A 26,107-nucleotide genomic window follows, 5' to 3' on the forward strand; every position below is an offset into this window, starting at 1 on the left:
GTTCCACGGCTGTAAGAGGTCCATGGCTTCAGGATGGCCGTGGCCCGGCCCGGCCTGGACCAAGCAGGGCCTGGCTGGGCCCACTGGGCCCTGCTCGGGCCCTGCAGCCACCTGTCCCAGCACCGGAAACGAGAGAGAGCTTGGAGGGGGAGTTTGCCTATTCTTAAATGTGGATCACAGAGGTGATCACAACTTTAAGTGGCTTAGAGAATTGTCCATATTCAAACTGGCCAGCTGATAGGTTCTATCAGTTCCCAGAGGAAACTGTAAGCACCCCTTAGCAAGGACGTCCCTTCCGGGACTAGGCTTGCTAACCTATGACAGTTGCTTATCTGGCTTTACACATATATTAACACTACAAGCTGATGTTTCTATCCTGACTATGAAAAACTAAAGAAAACACAGCAACAAATTGGTAAAAGAGCATGTCCCTTTTAGCATTAAAGCTTGTGGTGGAACCAACCAACTCAAGTAGAAGTCTGGAAAAACACAAAAACCAGCAGGTTCCTTCCCACAGTAAGAATCCGTAATTCCTAGAAGCAGGTTCTTCTCCTTACCAAAAGTCTTTAATTTGGGTTCTCCTTGAAGATTCTTGCCTAGAATAAACTAGTCCTGCAGAGCCTCAGTAGCATCAACAATGACATACCGCAGCTTTAGAAAAACCTATTTTATATCTATATAAACAAACATCAGATCTAGAAATTTTACCAAACAAAAAAATTTCTCTGATACTTAGCACAGATTTTACACACCTGCTGTTTTGGCACCTTTGACCACACTGGTAGCATTTCTGTTAGTTCTTCAGTCCCAGCTTTGCTAAGGGCAGACTGCACCCTGTGTTTTACCTATTCTACACAATTGAACAAAAATTCTAGAAACATTGCATAGTTTTTAAAAATTTCTTTCATTATTTGTTTCATGGAATAACTGATCTGAGTTGGTTTCCATGCCTTTTAGCTGTCTTGGCTTACCAGAAAAGCAAGTTCCAACTCTGAACTCCAGCATTTATCACAATTCAAACAGCAGTGGTAAAGCAACATAAGTAACTCATGGAATAATATCAAGAAAATGTTGTACCTAGAATGTCAATGAAAACAGCAAATTAATGATTCAATTTTCTAATGCAGACAAAAGTAAAGGTTAACAAAAAAATGAGGGCCCAAACCTCCCTTTTAATTGATTCAAACCACCAAGGATGCAGGAGAGAACAGCAAGCAACTGCTACAAAAATAAAATTGCAGGATGAAATGGGGGAATTCATAAACTGTCTTTTGTTTTGTTTCAACAAATACAGATTCCCACTGTCTTTCACAGTAAGAGTCTAAGTACTAGATATTCAAAAATTAATGTGAAAAAGAAGAATTTATTTAGGGAAGAGCAGGAGTACTTTCTTTCTAGATAATGCACCTTCAAAGGACTGAACAATTGGACAAAACTCCTTTCAGAAAAGACAATAATACTGAGGTATAAAAGGTATTTATGTAGATTCTCTACCTTTTTCATGAAAAAATACAGCTGGAAAAAACAGACTAAAACTGAGTCACTCACCCAAACATCTGTAGGGAACCACAATATGCGGGTGACCATTGCATTGCTTCCATCCCCTCTTGCACCAGTTCTGTATTGTAACTGGCTGGTTGGCTTCAACAACGTTGGTGATTTGCAATTCAGGGTAGACCTAGCATTAAAAGTATAGGAAAAGACAAATGTTATCACAAGTATGTACTCTGAGTCACCGTCACACATTTGTAACAACACAATATTCATCTTCCCTCTCTTCTCCCTCTTCTGCTGTGTAAAATATTTATGTCATGGTATGACTGTGTGCACGTACCTGGAAAGCTGGTGTGTCTGTTCATCAGTAAAACCATGTGGCTGCCAGTTCAGAAAAATTATGGTGGTAACAGCTGACTGTCAAAATTGTAACTTTGCCAGTTATATTTGACTAAGGTAAAGATCAGCTAATCACGGTTAAATACCTTCTCCTCCATGTCTAGGCTACTGCAAAACTCCATATACAGGGAAGAATCTCCATACAACTAAATTTAATAACATGCCTTTATGTTCATCTCAACCATTTTAGCAAACATCATCATTCTTTCCTGCTCTGCAGTCTGCCTAGTACTAAAAGTCTGTTGAAACAGTTATTCATATTTAGGTTTACATCACCCATTTCTAAATTGCTGAGATCAAAATACTATCTGCTTTAATACTGCAATACACTTCTACACCTACAACCATGACACCAGCAAACTTGCTGACTAATTTATTGGCAAACCACAACTTCGGCTTTTTATCCCCCTCAGTCCCTTTATCCCACCCCCCTTTCCTATGCTAACACAGCCTGTAGCTCTTGCTTTATATTTTTCAAATTGGCAATTTACCAGCCCTAATACAAAACTCAGCAGGTACTAATTTTCCTTTGCCTTTCCTCAAGCAATCCTTACCAATTTCCAACTGTGTGAGATCTGAGGATTTAAGTGTACCGAAAACTACTGTCTACTCGTACCTACCAATGGAAAATAAAAACAGAAATAGGAACAAGTCTGAAGTAACTGGAGATGGTCAAAAAACATCCTGCAGAGAAGGAACATAATCCCAACAAAAGAAAGCTGGGTTGAGATAAGAGTGAATTCTGAGAGTTCAAAACTGGTGCTTGGAAAACTACTCTAAGAATCCTGACAGTCCCACTTCAAGTAAAAAAGATTTGTCTCAATCATGGATCTCCACTGAGGTCATGGCATCTGAGAAACAGTGACTCCTGGCACTCCCCAGATCAAAGGTTTAAAATATAGCAAAAATGAAGCAAGCAGTTTGAGCTGAAGTCTTAAACTTAAAAATACACTAACAAACAACAGTAGAGCCTTCTCAGATTTGAGATCAGTAGTCTTTAAATGAATGTGACCTGGTCCATACACATGGGAACAATCAGAAAGCAATCAAAGCATACCTGGAAATAATTGGAAATAATTTCTTACTTTCATTAAGAGACACAAAGGGGCTATTACAATTTTAAAATTGAACTGCATTAACAGCTTAATGCACAAAACAAGAGCAGATACAGTAACAATGCCACAAAAATGACCACAGAAAGAGACACTGCCTAAACAGTGCACTTTATGCTAAAGAGCTTGAATATCAACCCCGCCTTCTATTCCAAAATATAATTTATTAATCAGATACTTCTTTTCTTGTGCAAGTACTTCATAGAATCCATCTGTCAGATCTTTGCCAGTTTCAACAGCACCCTCACTCACTACAACTGATGACTGAAGAAATACAGAGCCTGAAGGTGCAGCCTGGGATGTTAACCCAGCATACAAATACAGTGACCACAAGAAAGTCCACAGGGCAGAACTGAAAAGTGTGAAAATTTCCTGCACTCAGAAGATTGAAGCTTTACTTTCTTCCTTTTGTCAGCAAGTGGCTAAGGCTGATGGTCATAGTCCACATTACATACAGACCCGCATTTTCACACTGCTTGCAGAAAGTGGCTCCAGAGGAACTTGCTGTTCCCCTGCTCCATCAGTGCTTCAGATACTGAACTCTGAACTGAAACAGCAGGTTCAAGGAAAGCTCTGGCACATGCTTCTTGATTCCTGTAGCAGCACTGCCAAAATGGATTAGCAGGAAACTTCACATCTTAACTACTGTGTAAATATTACCCTGCAAGACTCCATAACTGCCTCATGAGTTAACAAGCATGATGCAAGAGGAAGATTTGATTTTCTTTGGATACTTCCTTTAGCACTGTCATGCGGAACTCTCTCAGTTCATACCTCCACAAATGTCACACTCAAGTAATTAAAGCCTGTGGTTATATAATACCGAGTGCTGTCACAAGCAATGTGCTTGATATATCACAGTGTCAACTGACATGTTCTCATCGGGGACATTTAACATTGCCCAGAGGAAGTAAATCCCTTAAATGAAGACAACTAAGGAAATTTCAAAATTGATAGACTGGAATGTTTAAAAAAGGAAATTAAGACAAAAAACTCAAAACAATTTATTTACCCACATGAATGTGTAAACACAGCTTTAAAGTGACAGAAAATAGGGTTCTGATCCACAAGAACAAAGATACACTAAGTTGCTTTCCTGAGATGAATTTCTAAAGAGTAAGAGCACACTATTACTGTAGGGCCTCGTTGAAACAATAATATTAGAGGGAAAAATAAGTTCATACATCATTTTTATTTTTACTATTACCCAAACCCCCCATTTTAACTGCTGGTTAGTAAAGTGGACCAAATGCTAAGTAGTTAGCAGTATTTGTCAAAAACACACAAGGATAAAGAAATACAAAGAAGCCTCTTCTTCTACTACTGCATCAGTTACTAAACTCCTAATTTCTGCTGACAGCTCACACAAAACTCAGTCCACCCTTCAGGAGAGGAAACAGGCTTTGAATTTCATTATCAATAGGTTAATGCCAGTGAATGTGCCGAGGAGAGTTTCCCTCACTAGACTTATATATTTGCTCTGAATTGAACTTTCTGTGCCACTACTTAGTGGCACAGAAAAATGAGCCTCATATTTATTTATAGTGTCCCTAATGAGCCACTGCTCCTTCTACAGTGTCAGTGCAAGCAGTGCTAGAAAGTTGTAAGACATCCAAACTTTCAACATTATTGTAACTTGTTGTACAGAAGTTCCTTTAATTCATCTTAAAAGAAACAGGGGAGCAAACAGAGATCAATGAAAGCTAGAAAACTGAACTGGCAATCAAGAGTTACAGCTGTGTCTTCATTTACTTCCATTTTCATTACCAAGTCTCCTTATATACTGACTGCAGAAACAAAAATCTAAAAAGCCATTCCAGCTATTCAGAATTTCATATCATCTTGCTAAAACTTGTGTTTACCACTACCAGCTCTGATGCCACATAGATTTAGGACTAAAATGTAGACATCCTTAATAAAAGAGGGGGAGAAAATGGGATGAGAAAGCTTCTGGATTGAGATAGAGAGAATATCTTTACCAATTACTGTCATAGGCAAGAGAGACTCAACTTGGGGAAAAATATTTTTAATTAAAGGAATTTAAAGAGGATGTAGTGGGACAAGCACTGATCTCTTCTCTCTGACCAGTGGAAGCAGCATGAAGCTGACTCAGGAAAGGTTTAGGTTGGGTATTGGGAAAGATTCTTCACCCAGATGGTAGCTGGGCACTGGAACAGGCTCCCCAGGAAGTCATCACAGCACCAAACCTGACAAGAATTCAAGAAGTATTTGGAAAATGCTCTTGGGTACATGGTGGCATTGTTCTGGTTGTTCTGTGCAGGGCCAGGAGCTGGACTTTGCTGATCTCTGTGGGTTCCTTCCAACTCAGGATAATCTATGATTCCATGAAATGGCATTTGTAAATGTCTACACATGAAGGTGCAGATGATACCACTAGCTGGATATATGTTACCCAAGTGGAGATCAGAAACTATTTTGAAACAAATCTGAGAAAACCAAAGATGCAATGGCAGAGGACAACACTAAAGGAAAGAAGCAGCCAGGCCACTTTCACCACAGCTGCCTCTCCTGCCAGCGTAAGGAAGAGCAGCCAAGAGGCCTCTCAGCATGGTTGGTGCAGGTGGGTGTACCCCCAAACCTCTCCTCTAGCCATCTTTGAGGATTGCCCTGATCCCTATAGAATCACAGCCTTGTTAAGATTGGAAGGAAGTTCTGGGGGTCATCAGGTCCAACCTCCATGCTCCAGGAGGGCCACCTAGAGCTGACTGCCCAGGACTATGTCCAGATGGCTTTTGAGTATCTGCAGGGATGAAGACTCCTGAGTCATCCAACCTCTGCCAGCACTCAAATACAAGCGTTATATGCAACTGGAATCTCTATGAGAGATAGTTTTTGGTTTTTTAAATCAATCTCTGACACATGATTATATAAATAAGTTTCTCCATCCAGTCACACATGCTCAGCACATCTTGGTTCAATCTTGAAGTAGTACTTCAGCGTAATCATGAGTAAGTCATCTCTGATACTAGAAGACATTTAAATTCAAAAGCTTAGTATTTCACCTAGATATTATTCATTGTGTCCCTCATCTTCTAGAGTGACTATTCAAAATATTGCTTTTTTCATCATATTTTCAAATAAAATTTTAAAAGGTTTTCAAGGTTAGCTGATGATCAGATTAGTGAAGCTATTTCAATTTGTATCTTCAGTTTTTATTAGACAATCAAAACAATAGCAATATAAATAACTATATGTAAATCTTGAAGTACTATAAGGGTATATGATTTGAATTAGTGGTACAGATTTATTCTTACTTCTCCTTGAACATAAGGATCTTCTCCTGTATATTCTAAGAGCAGAATCACCATAGAGAAGAGAACAAGATTCAGAGTAACAAATGGTATGAATTCCTAATGGAATGTGCTTCATCCATGGAAACTGTAAAATGGAACACACATGTACACACTTGCACATACAAAGATGTATGCTCACCCTTTGTGAAATACAGGGTTGTGTTACACCTTAACATGAATTAGATGGGGGGGTAGGGGGGGAAGAAAATGATAAACAGTATCTTTAGAGACTGTAAAGCATAATCAGGAATTGGTATTCTTCATCATCTTCACCAACAGTTTGAAATGCAAGACAACCTGTCAAGAGGCAAGAAAAAATCTTTAAAAATAAGGTGCAAAAAATTAACATGTAATTAATTGCCATTTTTTAAATTTAAACACCTTAGTATTTTTCTCCAAATTGCATCCCACATCAGTTTGAATTCTGACTGCTCTAAATCCAAGATATACATTCATTTAATTGCCAGTCTGAAGTGGACATATTTTCTTTTTATTGTTTCCCTCTATTCTTTCTCCGTAATCCTTCAGTTGTTTGCTGCACCTCCTCATGATATCCTGGCTTAAATTAGATAATGCATTTGTGGGTTTTAAACCTTCCTTTTACCCTAAGCTTCAGCATCTGGCACAGCAAGACTTTTAACCCAGACTGAATTCAAATGTAATATTCAACTCTACTGTCACAAGGAGAAAAGGGCTACTCAGTCTCTCAGAAAGCATAAGGTCCAGACTCTTTGCAGCATACCACCAAACAACTCGTGCTGACACACCATGTATCTGACCGGAATTTATGAGCTGGAATTCTGCTTGACGTCCATCTCAGGTAGTGACATCAGTGACAGGATCTATATTAAAAACTAAATCCAAGAGTGACTATAGAAATGCTAGAAAGGAATATTCATACAGATAAAAGAAGTGAAGAAGCAATTACAGCTGTAAATAGTTAGAACAAAAATACGGGTGTTTTCAGCAGTTGCATCTTTAGCAACTTGAATCATTTGAATACTTAAAGGGAACATAATTCAAAGTAGGATAGAGATTGATTACATCCAGACTTTCCTTGCCTGCTATCCTCCCACAGCTTTCCCCAAAAAAGAAAACAAACAAGGAAACAAGTTGGTCTGTGGACAAGTTTACTCTTACCTGAATACTGCAACTTCATGTGTTGAATATTCTATACTTTCAATATCAATGTTACTTTAATAAAAAGAACCATTCACAGAAATTATCAGACCATCTGCTTTTTAAAATTGGAAACAAAAATCACAGATGTGACACAGGTAACTATTTACCTCTGCGCTTTAAATGGGCAAAGAAGGGTTTTATCACGTCAGTGAAGTAATCTGCAAACAGTTACTACAAGCACAAAAGAATACACACATTTAATAACCACCATTTAGGAAGACTAGGGTCTTAAAATTGCTTGTGGAAAAGATCCTTTGACAGCAATGGCATCTGAAGGATAACTAAACAATGCCTCAAGTATGAGAACAAGCTTTCAATTCCAGATTAACAAACTACAGTTGGATCAAAAACTATCTCTATTCCTTTCTAAAGTATATATAGAATCTATAAAGACTCTGCTTCCCAGAATTTTGCATTGATGTGCTGAAGAGCAGCAACAAGCATGCTACATTCATTTCCAACTGTTTGGCACATCCATGAAGTGGAAGGATAGGATAATTATTTCTGTATGTCCATACACTGTCTCTGCAAGCCTTCCAACCTACAATTTAGGAAGCAGTGACAATGCAGAGTCCCAGATTAGCTGCAGCAAGAGTGGTGTCACATGAGTAGCAGTGACAAAAACACCATCAGCCCTAAAAGAAATGTCGTGTTCTCAGTCTTGCAGTCTGTGACCAGAAAACAGACAGCTATATGCAGAATAAAGTTACTAAATGTGTCATGTAAAAATATCCTAGTTTATTACTTGTTTTTACAGCAACTCTTCTACATTACTTTACAGTAGCTCCATGGCTTTCCCTGTGGCAGCCCCCTGCCCAGGAACCATCACCCCTCCGATCCAGAGCACTCCCATCACCAGCAGAACACTTTCCTTCTCTGCCACATCTCTGTGGCTTCAGCTGTGTCCTGTCATGCCTGACGATGCTCAACCACTTGCTCCTGGCTTTCTCAGCAATCAGGCCCTTCTCCACACAGAAGCAAGGCTACAGGGCTAGCTGAAGCTGGCATCCAAACTTTTCCTGTCACTCTCTGTAACCCAAGCAAAGCCTTCACTTGCTCAAAGAGAATTATGAGAGTCAAACCCAGCATTAACTGCATTGGAGGAGTTCTGAAATTCTCTGTCATGGGCCAACATGAGAAGTAGCAAGGCAACCAAGAAGGAACAGCTCTGCCCCGTATCACAAGTCCCAGGCATCTACTGCTGCAAGTTAATCAGCATCTCAGGTATTTGCACTAATTTCCAGCAGCCGCTTGGACATAGTGTATGCATATATTCTTTTAACCCCGCAGTTTAAAAGAAAAACTTTAACAGTAATCAATTCCTAAACTAAAACCCACACCAAATTACTTAGCATAAATAAATAAACCCAGGCTGAATGTCTTCCAAACCAGCCAGGGATTTTTTTCTTTTAATTAAATCCTGAGGACAAATTTCTAGAGACATACTACTTCTTCTACATCCTCTTGCATCCATCCATAGCATTCTTTTATTTATCATTTATTCATCATTTATTCTTTTAATAGCTCCAGCCTCACTAGCTACCAGAGTCAACCCTCAGCCTCACCTAGGAGTTTCACATACTGCTCTTATAACTATTTCTTTGGGCCCATCTAATAAATCACCCTCCTTTCCAACATCTCAGCTGCTTCACTGTTATACACAGAGTTGCTGTTCAACAGCTTCTTGCCACAAAACTCACCCACTATTTCAAATCCTTTCAAACTTTTGCTTCTCCAATTCACTCATCCTGGCATCCTATTAGTTCTCATTTCCAATCTCTCTGCTCACTCAGTGACTTCTAAAACGCAAATGTTGTCCTCCTTTCTTAAGTCCTCTTCCTTTTTTCTCTAGGCATGCAAAGTCAGCAAACATTAGTTTTCTTCTTTACTGATCTTATCCTATGGAAAGGAAAGCGAAGCAAAACAAAACATGCAGGTGTGAGTGTATCTGTGAGAGCGAGAGGGGAGATGATGAACCTTCTAGGCATTAACCACAGATCAGGGGGAGATGGGGTCAGAGATCAAGATGCTGCTGCAGTTTTTAACTCTTGGTCACGACAACATGCACTTACTGCTTTTCTCTGTGAGCAGGGTACATACAACATCTTGATATATCATTCAAATTGCCTTAGGTATTGAGAGTGGTAGAAACATTAGCTGGTTTTAGCGCAGTGACCAGTTAGGTTGGTTCACCCATATGAAGCTTGATACATACATGATCTCTTCTCTTAAAATTCCCTAACGTGCTTCTATCTGGAATTTCATGCAAGACTGCGACTTCCCCTGCAATTAAAGTCTTCAGAAAGGCTGCCAGCCATGAGGCAGCCTGCTCAACCCTAATCCATGCACTGGGCACCATGTTTTAATACAGACCTAAACTGAACACTCACACTGGCTTTCTCTTAACGTTTTTCTCTGCACACAGGGAAGGCAGAAGCCTATGAAAGCAGAAGTAAGGCCGCATAGTCAAACACATTCTCCACACTGCCTTTCAAGTTCTTGATTTTATAGCACAAAGTCTGTATGCTGTAAGAAAACTAAACCAAAATTTGAGCCCTGCCGAGAATATTCTGTTTACCACATCAGGTTCTCTAAAGCCTCTCTTGTGTAATTGCAGATGATATCCAGCTTTTCATACTGTAAAACCTCAGTATGAAAGCAGGGCTGGATTTCTAAGGTGCTTTGCTGTCCACTTCAAGCACAACAAGCACTTCTACTTCTCCATAGGCAGAGTATTTTATTCAGAGTCAGCAAAGTCCACTCTGTCATGTCACCACAAGCCTGTTCACAGATTCACTCTCCTTGAGTTGAAACCTCATCTGCCTGTTACTCTGCAGCATCACCAGAAGCAATTAACAGTTTGGGGTTTGGGGGTGTTGGTGGTGTTTTGGGGTTTTTTTTGTGTCTATGCTTGTGCTTTTTAATTAAATTTCTGCATGAATAAGGTTAAGTATTAGAGCAGTGAAACAGAATAATATCTAATTAAGCTAACAGGGTGTTTTTCTCTCAAAGTAACATATCATGTGCAAAGGACTGCTGTCCTCCTAGAAAGGCGGTGAAGGGGAAGGGGGAAAAGCAGCCAGAAGTAATTTAAAAATAATAATAAAAATCTTCTCCTTTAGGCATGATACAATATTTCATCCACCCACCTCCCTCTTTAAGGGTTGCCTCAGGCACTGTGTGGCACCAGATCAAGGAAGGTGGAACAGTGTAAGCAGTGAGAGAGCCCAGGTCTGGTTTTCCAGGTTCTCCTGCAGGCTGCCATCCCTCCAACAGCCCAGTTCGTGGAAGGAAGGTGAGACATAGTGCTCTCCTGGCAGCAGCTCCTCAATCACATCAATATATGAAATGCCAGTGATCTGCATAAGACAACTAATACACAAGGAAAGTGCTTAAACAAAACTGTTGGCTACAGCACCAGCATCCTGGGGACTGCAATAAAGGCTCAGCTACCTGATGTGGATCTTCAGGAGCAATCCTTACTACTCTTTTAAAAAAGGAAATATGAAAAGAAAAAAATAAGAAGAAAGGAAACAACCCCTCCCCCAAAAAAAAAAAAAAAAAAACAAAAAAAATAGTTGGTTTTGCATTAAAAATAAGGATACAGTTACCTGGAAAATCATTTGAATATATAGTGAACCAGAATAAATATAGCAAAAATCTACCAACAAAGTTGACTAATTTTTTCTTCCTTATTGTTTAAAGATTTGTGATTTGTGCCACAATTGATACTAGAAAAAAAAAAAAAAAGAAACAACCCCCCCCCCCAAAAAAAAAAAAAAAACCAACAAAACCACCCAAACCACCCAAACAAACAAAACAAAAAAACCCCCCCAGAAACAAACAAAAAAACCCCCACAATATATCCCCAAAGCACCAAACAACAAAGTCTGACCTTTCTCTTTGTAATATTACCATAATGAAGATGAAATGCTGCATTTCACCTCAGGCATGATATGTTTCAAAAAGGGCTGGCAGGGAAAGAAGCAGATTTTGTGCCAGCAGTTTCTGCCCAAGGATGGGGCACCATTCTGAAGGCATGAAATAAAGAATGTAACCGCTTTGTGAAAATCACTACACACCCAAAGTTATTATTTCCTTATCCCCAGATTTTCAAAGAAATCATTAATAAAAGTGGGCTATAATACGCATTTTTTAAATCATCGAATTACCTACCTGAATTACTTTCACAAGCCTTACCTAAAGAAACCTCCTACCTTTCTGTAAAACGGGAACATATGTGGCTGAGTTGTTGGTTATGTTTGTTGAGGAAATCACAGTACAAAATATATCTAAGCTGTAGCAGAAAATCTGTGAAAACATACTTGGAAAAACCTAACTGTTCTCTGTTGAAGTATTTCCAAGTTCCACTGTTTACAAAATGACCTACTTTATGTCAAAGTTGTCTTCGAGGCCATGCAAAAACTCACAAAGTAATGGGCCCAGGAACTCATTTTTTGTAATCTAATTAATTTATGCATTCTTGAGTTTACTGCAGATATAGCCAAAGGGTAATTTATTATTCTAAGAGCCTAGATTCACTTGTATGATACCCCAAGAGACAAATACATCTGCGATTTCCTTTTTCATGAAACCAACTTCAGGCCCTAGTACCAAGAATGTGAAGTGGTAATATAAGGTCATATTCTGAAACAGTGGTTGTACTCCATCATCCAGGACACAAGAAAACCATGCATGGTTTAGTCCAGTAGTAAAAGCTATACAAAAAAAGTCAGGGAAGTCTGCAAACTAAAATGGACTACCTGAAACTCTAAAATAAAAGTTGACCTCAAAAGGGAAAAAAAAAAAAAAAAGAAAATTAGAAACTGAACAAAAGAATGAGGAACGAAGCTATACAGAGGGCACCTGCAGAAAACATTCAGATCAGTAACATTTCTTGTTTGTGAACAACATGCATTCAGTGTCTTATATTTCCACCTTGTCCTTTAAACAAGATTACCTGCAGTAATTACCTGAGCAGCTATAAGATTACAGTGCATTTTTCTTTCTTTATAAATCAAATAGCAATATATTTTAATTATTATTGTTCTTGTGAACGAGCTATACATTATACCGAGACTATTTAGTGTCAGGAAAAAGATAGGATAAAAATCTCCTAGAGAAATAAAATCAATCCTTCCTAGACAAATATTTATAAACGTGTTTTTGTCCAATTCTTTCTCATAACTTTTTTTTGGTTCAGAATAATTAGAATTGCCTCACCGTTGCCTTGCACAGATACAACAATTCAGCCTGAAAACTGCTCTCTTTAGGACAGCAACCTGCAGAACACATGACTGAAGACAAATCAGGCACTTATGTCCATTACCAATATTAACTATATCTCAGATTAAATTAAGTTCACCATGAAAGCTTGTCAATAAAAACTGTCACTAAGCATTTTCTGAAGCCCTGTCTACTTAAGTGAACTGCAATTTGGAGCCACTTCCAAGACAGAAGTTCATTAGTCTTTCATGTTTCATATGTGCCAGTGTTTCAAACTGGAGACTCTACAAAATAACAATGCTCCAAAACAAAGGCAATAAATTCCAGTCCAAAAGCTGAATAAGCTTTAAAAATGTACATATTTCTGATCAGACCCACATGAACTTACGCAAGATTTCATTTTAAACTTGCAAGTCTGAAGTAACTTTCAAATGCAGAAAACCCGTTATGATACAAATGTATCTGAAGATATGGCCCCTCCCACCCTTAAAAGAATTCCCTGAAAAAAATATTGGAAACATTTCAGAAATTTGGATACTACACTTTAGGAGACCAAAAAACTTCTACACTTTAATTTGCTTCATGTATTTAGCTTCAAAGTAGGAATATTTTCAAAGAACCATTATTTTTCAGTTTTTCTTTTTTCCTTTGAATGAGTTTTCACAATTCTTCTCCAAAGAAACAGAGAACTTTGTAAAAGAAGACTAATATGATGAATCATAAACATTGCTGAGACTTTGTTGGGAGTTAAGTCTTCTCTTTAGGGAATTTTCCTCCATTTGTTGTCATAGAGATGGTGAATGGACGTCGATTTAAAAGACAAAAGATGTAGCCAGGGCTTTGGCATATCATTAGAATGGTTCTGGGGGAGGGGGAGAAGCAGTGTGATGGTTGGCAGTTTCTTAGCTGGGGGTGGGTCAGTCTTTGCCTCGCTTGGAGGGTTGTGGGTTGTGGGTTTTGGTGCTGGACTTCTCCTGCCCAGGGGGATTCGCTGCTACAGCTGAGCCTTCCTTGCCATTTCTCCTTGCCGTTGGAGATCACTGCTCGCAGAAGCGGCCGTTGGACTTTCGGCACCCGCCGTGTCTGGGAGAAAAGCGGTTCACCAACTGCCTGGGCGCGGAAAAACCGAAACACCCCCCACCTTCTCTCACCATTACGCCCTGGGGAGACTCACAGCTTGCTTCGGCCGCCCTCTGCTTCACCAGGAGCCAACAGCGCCCACTGCAGCCGCGGGGGAGCCACTGCAGCCTCTCTGTCTAACCAGGAGCCATCAGCATCCACATCAGGCCCACAGTTGTGATCGGAACTACACCAAAGAGGAAAGTGCTTGACGGGCAGAAAAAGGCTGTTGGTTGGGATTTTCCTTTTTGTTTGTGTTGTTGCTGTTGTTGTTGTTTGCTTGTCTTCTTTTATATATATATTCTAGTAAAGGATGGATATTCATTTTCCCATATTTTTGCCTGAAAGCCCCATAATTTCAAAGTTATAATAATTTGGAGGGAGGGGGGTCATCTTTCCCATTCCAGGAAGGTTCCTGCCTTCCTTGGCAGACACCTGTCTTTTAAACCAGGATAGACTTCCACAGCAATTTGTTTCACATTTCCACATTGCAGGAAAAAAAAGGGGAGAACTCAGCATCAGGCAATGGAGGCCTCAGCAAGTCACACAAAGAAGAAAATCTGCCAAGGAGCAGTTTGTACATACGTGGTGCAAATTCTGCTTTACAGGGAGCAGTATCTACTTTGATAACACTCACAAGCATTACTGAAAGCTAATGTTCCAACAGGATATTAAGAAATCTTCATTAACCATTAAAAGCATCAAAGCTCTGCAAATCTCCATTCACTTTTGCTCATGAATTGCACTTACTGTTTCTCCAATTTTGCTTCACGGTGGAAGAAGAGAAGGAAGATATGGAGAGATCATCAAGACTGACGCCTGCAAAGATCTTTGCAACAAAGGTTGGAAATTTGTCCACGAAAGATGTAAAACTGCTGTTTTATTTTAGTAAACTGATTGATGTCTTCATTTCCAGTTAATAAATTGGGCTGAAAACTCAACTAATCCAAATTTTCTGCTAAACACTGTGGCTGCTAAAGAAGTAGGCCATCATTCTGAGGCCCTGAATGATGTCCATGTGGGTATTTATCAGGAGGACCTCCTAGTCATTCCCCACTTTTGAAAACAGGGGCTTCTGGCTATGATCCTGTCAGTGAAGCTGTACCCTGGAATTCACTAGCAAATGCCAGCTTGAAAGCAAAGCAAGGAATGAAGTGGGTATCATCAAATGTGCGTTACGCAGCAAAGTCCTACCATCCTTTTCCTACACCAGACTTCCACAACTGATGGACTGCACAAATACTCACAAGCACAAGGTCTGTAATGGCAGACTGAGTCAGCCCTAGGGTTGAAACAAAAGTATACATGAAGCAACCCCCAGGGCAATTCAGCTGCTTAACACTCACTAAGCACTCTTTTTTGTAAAATAATGTGGTTTTTTCAGAATGAAAATCACCCTGCAAAAAGTCCCTCTCTGTTGCTGCACTACCTCATCAGACCCACCCACCCTGGTTTATTTTCCAGCAGTGAGAACATGAGGTGGGTCTTCTCTCAAGCCCACAGTTCACCTTTGCACTTGTCAGGGACTGAAATATTATAGTTTATGACTTAAACACTTTCATGAAGGACTTTCAAAACTGTATTACAAAAGCTGGAGGGAAGACTATCACACCCTGAATGGGGCTCTGAGAGGCCCTACACTGCTCGCTGATGAAGATAAGATAAAGTAACAATTCGGGGTTGGGGACATTCACAGAGCACAAGCTTAACACCTTCAGGGTGGAGACCAGAGCCCCAGGGCTATCAGCTGCCAGGCTTCGAGCAGACCCTCACACCACAGTGTGGGGGAAAAAAGGCTTTGGGTGTAATGCCCATCCTCCACTGTGCAGAGGAGCCCAGCTGAGGGGCCCTTCACTCAGAGAAGCTTCATCCACATAAAGGACAGAGGGGGTGTCATGGCCCATCAAAGGCCCTCCCCAAACGGGTCCCCAGACCCTACACCACAGATGATGCAACAGACCCTCAGTGTTGCAAGGGACAGTGTCAAACTCGCCCCCTGCAGGGGAGACATGTGGGCGTTCCCACCTGCCCAAACCACGTATTAATCCACTGGATTCTATACTCTATACTTTTTGGCGTGGCATGGCGTGGCATGGCATGGCATGGAAGCGGCGACAGGGAACCCTCACGACCAGAAGACCAGATGGAGGGGAGCAATGAGATGCCATTGGGAGCCTTGGAGGGTTGATATGCTTTCCACCTAACCCCTGTCACTCTCTCCCTGTCCCCCTACCTCCCCCTCGCACAATTCTTTCTCTCTTGCTTTCTTTCGTCTTACTCTCTTTCTGCCTCTTTTACCATTAAATAAAACATATCAATCTTTTTGGCAGCAACATCTTAACCTTGTTAGGTTCTAATCTCATTTTTGGGTGTATTTTGAACCTTCAAAGCTCCTTCCAGTTTATACACAGAGACTTAATTTTCTTTGCTCTTCTGGGTTTAAACCGGATTATAACAGCACTTCCTCAGCAAGCCCCACGACTCACAAGCTCCAAGCTGTGCACATAGCACAGGAGAGGTTAAGGGCCAAAGTTTTTGGGTCATTTTTTCCACTTACAGGTGAGAAACACTGCTGTAGAGCTGGCTACTGAACCTTTTACACTTAAGGGAGGAGAAAGGTTCTGAAAGAATCTCTTAACAACAAACTCACAGAAGCACCAAGTCTCCATGTGCATGAAGTTGCCAGTCACCAGGCTGCCTATAGGCATCTTTAGATTTACCAGAAGCAGCTTAGAAGCCTGCAAACCAAAGAACATTCTGTCTTAGTGCTCCATTCCCCACTAAAAAAGAAGCTGAACATTTTCTTCCCAGCTTTCTTCCTCCTGCAGGATGTTCCCACACAGATGGTAAAACATTTTTTGAAGCTTGGTACTGCATGCTCCACTGAAGTCAATGGGAACACTGACACCAATTTCTCTAACAGAAAGATTCAATCCAACTCCAAGAAAACCTGAAAAATGAAAAGCTTTATATTTTGCATCCTACAAAAGAACAGTCCCAAAAGGATTAGGATGGCTGCCAAATGGAGAAACTACGTCAAATTGCTCCCAATGACTCAACTGACCATGGTGATGTCAATCCCTAGAGAACACCACTGTTGTCATGCAACAAAGCCCAATCATATCCCACAAAATTTCAACACCAATATATTTAAGATCTTATTCTCAGAAATGGGATAATGGGATATGCATTTCCAACTGCTCAACGGCACACTGAGCAAAGGGAACATCAGAATAAACTGAAGTCTAAGTCAATTATGAATCTTCTGAGATGTGTTGATCTTGAATTCCAAAGGACAGAGTAAGGACTGTAACCCTGCATCTGCTTTCCAATATAAACCACTGCAAAGCTGGAACATGCCCATATACGTGTCCCTCTGCACCCTGCATCTTGCCAGCAGATATCCTAGCATACTCACAGAATCCTCAAGGTTACCAGGTCCTCAAAATCCAGAGAAAACTTTAATATTAAAAGTAATTATGATAATTTATTGGATGAGTCTTTTTATACTTTTGTTTCAGAGTAAGGCTGGCAAACAATACATTTAAATTAAAATTATCTTTGGCACCCTTTCTCCAACAAGAATTAAGTTCACTGAATTGGATTGAAGTAAACATAAATAAATCAAATATGACCATTCCAGTCAAGGACTTCTGGACTGAAAGGATTTTCAAATTGCTGAAAAACAAACAAGAAATCCTTAACATTCCATACTGCCTTGCCTCATCCTGGGAGAGAAATTACTTCTTGCCTCTCAGAACTGCACTTACACTCCTCTTGAAACCTTCAGAAACAAACAAACAAACAAAAAAACAACATTAAAAAAAGAGCAGATCAAAGCTTTAAATGCTCTTATTTTCAGGATTATGTTATGATGCAATCAATTACTGTGCTCTGTGGCTTAGCAGTTTCTGTTGTTTAGTGGGGTAACTGAGATAAGCTTTACTTCAGCACTCATGAAAGTTAGACATTAAACTAGAATGAAGTTCCTCCTCCAAAGACTAATCTAAGCAGCAAAGTAAACGTAAGGATTTGCACAGATTTCTGTATTTAATTTCCAGCACAGCGCAAGCACTTTGACACTGCTCTGTTGCTGAAGCCCAGTGAAAAACACCAGGCTGACCCTCTAACACCCCATAAACCAGAAATTCTATGACACAGCTATCACACAATGTGATAAATTAATTTGCAAATATCAAATCCACTTGTGTTACGAAAAAGACAGTATTTTAGTTTGCTAAACAACAGCTACAAAGAAGCCTTCTCTTAGAAACCAGCATGCAGTACTGATGCTCCTCCTGTACCTCCAGCTGCAAAACCCTGGCAAAAACCAAAGTTACAGCAAAACAGCAACAATTGGGATTCTGTATTTGAGATGAAGGGTACATATGCTTTTTCTCAAAATCTTTATGGCAGGTCTGTGGAGTCTGAGGAACTGTTCAGCAACTGACCCAAAAAAACTAAATTTCAGATCAGATAACCACTACAAGGATACTGCATTACATCAAATTTCTGAGTCTTTCATTCACCTATCAATTCTCCTCTGTCCTTCCTACTGTCATCACTCTGCCTAAAACTATCAACCTTTTCCACATTTCTTTATTTTCACCTGCCTTTTTTCTCATTTTCTGTAGATTCTGATATTTTAAATATATTTGCTCTCCACTTATGTTTCTACTGCTGCCTAAAATGAAATTGTGGATCTCCATTTGCATCTCTGATTAACATGTGGCTTACCCTTCATTATAGACTTGATTTGACATCTGTCTTCTTGACCTAATAATATTGGGAGTTTTTTCCCTTTCAAATTGCTCATGTTGTCTTTTTTTATTCCCAGAGAAAGCTTGCTGGGGAAATTCAGGGATTAACAGCATGTGTTCTTCTGAAAACAAATAGGACCTAATGGCAGAAAGATGTAGTGCCTTCAGAAAGATCTAGAAAGTTTCTCTTCAGAGGCTGTTCAAAGACATCCTCTGCCAGAGGCAAAGCCATCCTCTGGTCAGCTGTCATGAAAAGTAGTCCTGCCCCCACACCTACTCCAACATTACCAATCCAGCTCATCTGAGGAGAGGGTCAAAGTAGAAAACTCACCCTTTTTCTGTTTGTTGGGGTTTGCTTTGTGTCATTTCAGTTCCCTAAACTTCCTCACTGCAAGATCAGACATATGCTAAAATTTAGCAGAGAATAAATGAGGAGGAAGGAGATACGAAAACTGTTTCTGCAACAGCATGTACTGCTTAAGCTCTATACTTGTGCTAAACCATTCTGTAGCAGCTCTCCTGGCAAGAAACTCTAAAATCAGCTTGCAAAATCTGACCATCTCAGATCTGGCTACAGATCCTAAGCTACAACAGCTCAAGATGTCTAAGCTGAAAGTCTGCAAAAGCAGGGACATACAGGAACTTCAAGCCTGGCTGAGTACGGGATACTCCTCAGTCCTCTATGTTGCTCCAAACTCCAAACTAGAGTAATGCCTGGGTTAAAGGAATGAATTGATAGGAACACATCAATCCACTACTCAAGAGTGGCTCTGACCCACAGTGGCTCCAAAATATTAGAAGTCATCTTCCAGACTTAAGCAAGTAATTATCTGTTAGCATATCCACAGATGTGCTCTCAGCAATAGCTTAAAGTAAGTTTCTATTACAATCTCCTCTAAAATACTAAAAAATATAAACATATTTTTAGTAAGACAATAACTTACATGGTATTACAAGTTTAGCTTTAATAAGACTAATCAAATCCTCTTAGATTCCTTATTTAGAATCATAAATGCAATTCCTGCTTCTTAGAGGAATCCTTTTCATTTTGTTTTTTGCTGTCAGATGGCAGCTGGCCAAACTGTGTGGGAACTTGGAAAAGCAACATTACCTGCAAAACTTCACAGATGTTTGAGGAAACACCAAAATAGTTTCGGGGGGTTTTTTTAAGTCTGTAATTGGCTCACACAAGGAAAGCAATAATATACTAAGGGATCTTTATAATGCCTTAAAAAGTGAAAGTTCCTCAGAACCTGAATTTACAAGGAAGCCATTTATTGACCAGAACTCTGTCAGAGATGTCTTCCCAAGCCAAGTGGAAGTGAGTAATGAATGGACAAATCAGATGTTTTATAAATCCCTAATTATCACTGTTCTTCAAGAAAACCTGTGACTCAGGATAAGAATCAAAAAAAAAAAATTGCATTAGCTTGGAAACACTGTGTGGTTTCTTCACACAGCTGGAATGGGACATTTTGAATATCATTACATTCCCATGGGATCAGTGCTTTTCTAATCTACAGTGACACTCATAGAAAGAAACTGTGTTGGTAAAACAAATGTTATCTTGAATAATATTTCCTCATATCCAGATGAACAGCATTCATGTTTCGATATTCATATCTGGGCAGAAGAAAAAACTAAACATGGTATTGTCATTACTGTAAAAATATGTATTTTTTTTTCTGTTAATATATGCAACAGCTATTGGCACTCACAAAATACAAAGGTGATGTTTAAGAGATACTGTGATGCATCTTCTAAACACTACACAGTGTCTTTCTAGTAGAACCTCCTGTCTCAGCTCAAGAGAAGGAACAGTTTCCCTTTCCATAAAGATCCATAACAATTTGGACCAGTCTTAGGGTCTTAAATCTAGAGTTAGTTTTGGTCTCAACACTAAGCCAGATGTCTGTCATGGGTCAATGCTAGCCAGATGCCAGGCACCCATGAAAGCGGCTCACTCACTCCCCTCTGCAGCTGGACAGAGGAGAGAAAATTTAACAAAGGGTTCATGGGTTGAGATAAGGACCGGGAGAGAGAACACTCATTAAATATCATCACGGGCAAAACAGGTTCAGCTTCGAGATATAAGGTGAATTTATTACTAATGAAATCAGAGTAGGATAATATGAAGTAAAATAAGCCCTTAAAAACACCCTCCCCCCGACCCCTCCCTCCTTCCAGAAGAAAGGCAGGGAATGGGGGCTATGGTCAATTCATCATCCATGGCTTCTCCTGCTGCTCTGGGAGAGGAGTCGTTCCAATGCTACACCATGGGGTCCCTCCCAGGGGAGACAGTTCTCCGCTAACTTCTCTGATGTGAGTCCATCTCACAAACAACAGCTCTTTGCAAACTGCTGCAATGCGAGTACATCCCACAGGCATCAGTCCACCCAAAACTGCTGTGGCGTGGGTCACTCTTCTACAGGGTGCAGTCCTTCAAGGACAGGCTGCTGCAGCTTGGGAGCAGGGCTCCACTTTCCATGGGTCTCCCATGGGTTCACAGCCATACTCAGGCATCCACCCGCTCCCGTGGGGGCTTCTCCATGGGAGGCATCAGATCTCTACATCCCTGTGGATCTCCATGGGGAGACAGCTGCTTCATCATGGTCCTCACCACAGCCTGCATAGGAATCTCAGCTCCAGCACCTGGAGCACTTCCTCCCCCTCCTTCTCCACTGACCTTGGTGTCCTCAGAGTTGTTTCTCTCACATATACTCACTCCGCTCTTCTCTGACTGGAATTAAAACTGTGCCACAACCTTTGTTTTTCCTTCTTCTTAAATAAGTTATCACACAGGCATTATCACCATTTCTAATTGGTCCAGGCTTGGCCAGCAGCATGTCCATCTTTGGAGTCATCAGGGATTGGCTCTGCCAGACATGGTGGAAATTTCTAGCAGCTTCTCACTGAAGCCACCTCTGTGCCCCCCACCACTACCAAAAACCAGGCCGTGCAAAACCAATACAATGCCTCAAGAACTCTGAAAAAATAAAAAATCTAAAACCCAAAAATCCTCACCTTTCAAACTTTTTTGTTAGTAACTTGAAGTAACACTCCTCCAGTGAAAATCTTGTCCCACTCAAGAAAAAAAAAAAAGGAAAAAGAAAAAGAAAATTAACAGCTAAAATTCTGCTTAAACCATTAAAAACATGCTATATACTTATAAGGGGAAAAGGTAGATAAAACCATTAATAATTGGACAGATATACAGATATTCTGAAACCTTTCCATAATTACAATTAATCCACAATCATCTAGAACTATTTTCTGTAAGGAGCACACATCTATAAAAAAAGATTATCAGTGGGATTTTTTATTAGCTAGAGCCATAGAGTATTTGGAAGATTAAAGCAGGCACTCAATACAGCGCTACATCATAATCATTTTAATTGGATAAAGGCTAACTGAATGATAATGCTGCCATATGAATTAGAAACTAGAAAGTGGCAGTAGTAAACTGCTTGGGAAAAAAGGAATGTCCCAGAAATCAAGAAATACTTCCCCCATCCAACTTTGGGCCATTGCCCAATGATGAATTCCAGCAAACGTACTTCCCGACAGCTTCAAAGCTATGGAACAAGAGGAACTGTCTTTCCCTTTTTTATGTTTCCCTGCAGAACCAGCAGCTGAAACTGTGAGTAATGACCTTTTCCTTGCCAAGAGACTCTGAACATGAACCCATTTCATAATACCAACCACTGCTCCTACTACAAGCTTCATACACTGCTTTAGGGAAATAATCACTGCTGTAGCCAGTATTTTTGATTTCTGTATCTTCCAAAGTAGATGGACAATGGTGAAATGGGAAAGGAAAAAAAAAAAAAGGAAAAAAAAACTTGCGTCCACAAAAAACCCCAAAACCAAATCAGAAGACAGTAACACTACCACGACAACAAAAAGCAAGATAGGAAGATAATAACAAGGTAAGATTAAGACAATAACAAGCTATAGCACAGGAGAGCTATAAAGCCATCCCTAATGGATGGGGACAATCAAAAAAATATGGAACACAACCCAAAGCATACTACCTATTCACATACATACAATCATGCACAGAGAGTTGAGGAAGGCCAGAAGGAGATGAAGCCCCTAGACACTTAAAACCACTCAACCACCCAAACCCTGCAGGCAGCTTTCCAGGTCTCAGGAGCACCATTCCCAGGAGGCAATACCCATCCATCTGCAGAGGTACACTTGCAGATGCTGAGGCTGTGGTTTCCATGCCTTGAATTGGACACAAGTCTAACATTGCCAGGGCACAATTCCTGCATTATTCCATCTCTTGTCCATTTACTGCTGAAATCTCTCCAAGAGCCACTGTTAGCACAGAAGCTGGATCAAGGAACTGACCTATCTCTGAAAACATCCCCCTAAGAACAAAAACTGCATCTCAGTGGAAAGCACCAGGAGTTCAAGAGGACCCAGACTGATCTTGAACAAAAGTGGGGTAGATCTGTGCCAGACTGAAGTGTCCATGCAACCATGGTCTCAAAAAGTGGATGAAAAAAATAACAGAATTGCCTGGGTTGGAAAGGACCTTAAAGATCATCTTGTTCCAACCTCCCTGGCCTTGGACACATCCAGGGATGGGACAGCCACAGCTTCTCTGGACAACCTGTGCCACCACCTCATCACCCTCACAGGGAAGAATTTCTTCCTTATGTCTAATCTAAACCTACTTTGTCAGTATGGAGCCACTCCCTCTTATGCCTATACTACATGCTCTTGCAAATAGTTTATTTATCCTGCTCAAAATGGCTAGAATATAACAGCTGTATATTTAATAATAGATTTTTCTTTTCTTAAGGTAACCATCACACTTTATGCCTGTTATGTCTGAGGCTTATTATTTATTAAAGGAACAGCTGCTACCAGTCCATCTCAGAGTTACACAGTGGAAGACCAAGAGACATGTCTGTAAACAAAATTGCAGACCGCATATGATGAGAACTCTGTATGTAAGACAAAAAAGACAATGTGAAATGCAGTAGTAAATGTCAGCTGTCTTGTCTCCACCATGACACCAGATATGTGGGAAAGGCAATGTCTCTACAGACCACATCAAACACTACACAGCCCTCTCAGAAGTATCTTGGGCCAAGAGCTGAATCAGCTGAGCTTCGCTCCCTCAGCTGGGCATACTGAGCAACTAGTGCAAGTATGGCTAGTCCTTTTGTAACCTGAAGGAGCAAACCACAAGCACAGAATACAAATTACTGACAATAATGAAGAACTTTTTCTCAGTCATGCTAAATGGTCATCTGCTAGCTCAGCTATGATCCAAACAAGGCAAGAAGGCTGCCCTGCATACAGCCATTGCATTTGTGCCTTTTAGAAGACAGAATAAACTATTGTACTCCTGGCACAAACATTATGCTGATTGATTAATCTTGTCCGTCATATCTGTGAAATTCAAAATTAATCTAGAGGAAAACACAGCATTACAGTTTCATTAAACACTGCAGTACATGTTTAACTAAATATTTATTTATGCAGACGATCCTCATCCCTTTTCATCCTTTCTCCTCCCTCAGCCTCAAAGCAGAAGCACTTGTTGAAAAAGTCCTTATTTTTTTCATTTAATTTCTTTTCAAGACATGCAAAAAAAAGTAGGGAAAAACAAGAGGGGAGCCTTTATTACCAATAAAAGAAAGACAGGAATCATCTTGCATCATAAGCTCCGAGTTTTGTTAGTCACTTGATTTGAAATATATTTCAATGGTAGACTGCAGTCTGGGCTAAAAAGCCCAGCATTCTTTCTCAAGAAGGTGAGTATACTAAGGTTTAACTGCAGGATAAATATACCATCAGTAGTAGTCCCTCTATTTCCAAGCAAATGAAATCTAAGCACTGGCAGAAAGAGTAAACTAGTTCAAGCTTTGCTGTGGACCAAAAGCTAAGTAAAACCATAGACCTCAATAATCAATGCGAAGAGTGCCAAGATACCATTCACTCAAACTTTTAAGCATTACTGTACACATCTCCGAATATACCACCATCCATTTCTATTGAAAATGTCATTTGTTTTTAAGGACATTCTGTACTGCCAAAAATCTGTATGTTTTCCATGATGTTTCATTAAACAGATGGTTTTCCTCAGAGCAAAATTTATGGCTTTTTAGACTGCTGAATTTTGAGTAGTGCAGGTTTAAAATTCATTTTCACCTTCAATACCATGGCTATTTGCTTTGAGAAACCAGAAAGGGCACATTATGCAGCCTAGATAAAACCAACAATTTCTATTACAATGAAAATGACAAGGTGGAGAGAAACCATTATCAAAGCAGTAAGACTGTTGTCATTGTGTCTCAAATTCTCAAAAAAAAGAGGCCAAACAATTTTTCTCTTTTCAAAAACCTTGCCAACCCTGGCAGTGTAACAAATCTTTAGCAGGAAGACAAAGACTAGAGGGAAGGAACTGCTGCGATCAGTGCTGCCTGGAGTAGGCCCTAGGACAACAAGCACAGTAGGATTATCAGACATGGTAACATGAGGAAGCCAAGCAAGTAAAGAAAAAAAGAGATGGGCCAGTCATCTGGTGGCCCTTTTTGCCCATGTACAAAACAGGGGACATCTGGGGATTGTGAGGTGAATTAATGTCAAAGCTTTAGCATGATCATACCCCAGTGTATACTGGGCCTGGCTAAAAGTGGCTTTTGGGTTTCACCAGCAACATACCTAAACACATGGCACAAACCCAGGGGATTTGAGAAAATGACAAGATAATAATTTCTGGAAGCATTATGGTTAGAGAGTAGAAATGTCAACAGTGTTCTGTCAACAGCTGTAATGAATTACCTCTTACAAGAATTTACCCTACTATTCTCTGCTCCATGTAACACAAAGATAACAGTTAAGAATGTAGTAACACGCATTTATAATTTTGTTATTTTTGGAAAGGATTTTTGTAAGAAACACACACTGACCACAAGACGCTCATGCATCCCAGTAATGTTTAAAAGGAAAGTGGACACATGTCACGACTTTACACAATAAACCAAGTCATGAGATGCCAAGTGTAACATCTCCCAAATCCAACACTCACTTTACATCTGAAAGTTACTCTAGGCATCTAGCTAAAGATTGCAAAGCAAGCCAGCTGCTGATTACAAAGTGCACTAGATCTCCAAACTCCCAGGTTTAATTCATCCTCACACTATCCAGATCCAAACTTATTTTATTGTATCTGTGGTTTGGTCTTGGGGGAAAATAAAAGAGCCAACAAACAGTTACATGCATACTTAAAATGGAAATAAGGATCTCCAAACAAAACTAAGTGGGGGAAAAAACATGCATTAGACAAAAACATTTTTTGCCAGCTGTGACTGCTTTACAATTCATTTTGGACAGTGAGTTCAGCACAGATGATGAAATAATTTCAGTCATTCAAGGAACTCATATAATGCATCCTCATTACTAGACATAAAATTCTGCACATAGTAACTGCTCAAAATTGCTAATAAAATACAACATACACCAATATTTTACATCTGAA

At 40.0% G+C, this 26,107-nt stretch overlaps 1 protein-coding gene across 4 annotated transcripts in view; it reads right to left on the reverse strand.

The window, feature by feature from the left end:
• APP (amyloid beta precursor protein) overlaps positions 1–26,107 on the reverse strand; it is a 176,983-nt gene that overhangs the window by 144,264 nt on the left and 6,612 nt on the right. For all 4 annotated transcript variants that reach the window (XM_008631658.2, XM_008631662.2, XM_008631661.2 and 1 more), the window contains exon 2: positions 1,549–1,678. In XM_008631658.2, coding sequence (XP_008629880.1) covers positions 1,549–1,678 — 130 coding nt within the window. The remainder of the gene's footprint in view (positions 1–1,548; positions 1,679–26,107) is intronic.

Source organism: Corvus brachyrhynchos, unplaced genomic scaffold, assembly GCF_000691975.1.
Source record: "Corvus brachyrhynchos isolate BGI_N302 unplaced genomic scaffold, ASM69197v1 scaffold3, whole genome shotgun sequence".
Taxonomy (NCBI): Eukaryota; Metazoa; Chordata; class Aves; order Passeriformes; family Corvidae; genus Corvus; species Corvus brachyrhynchos.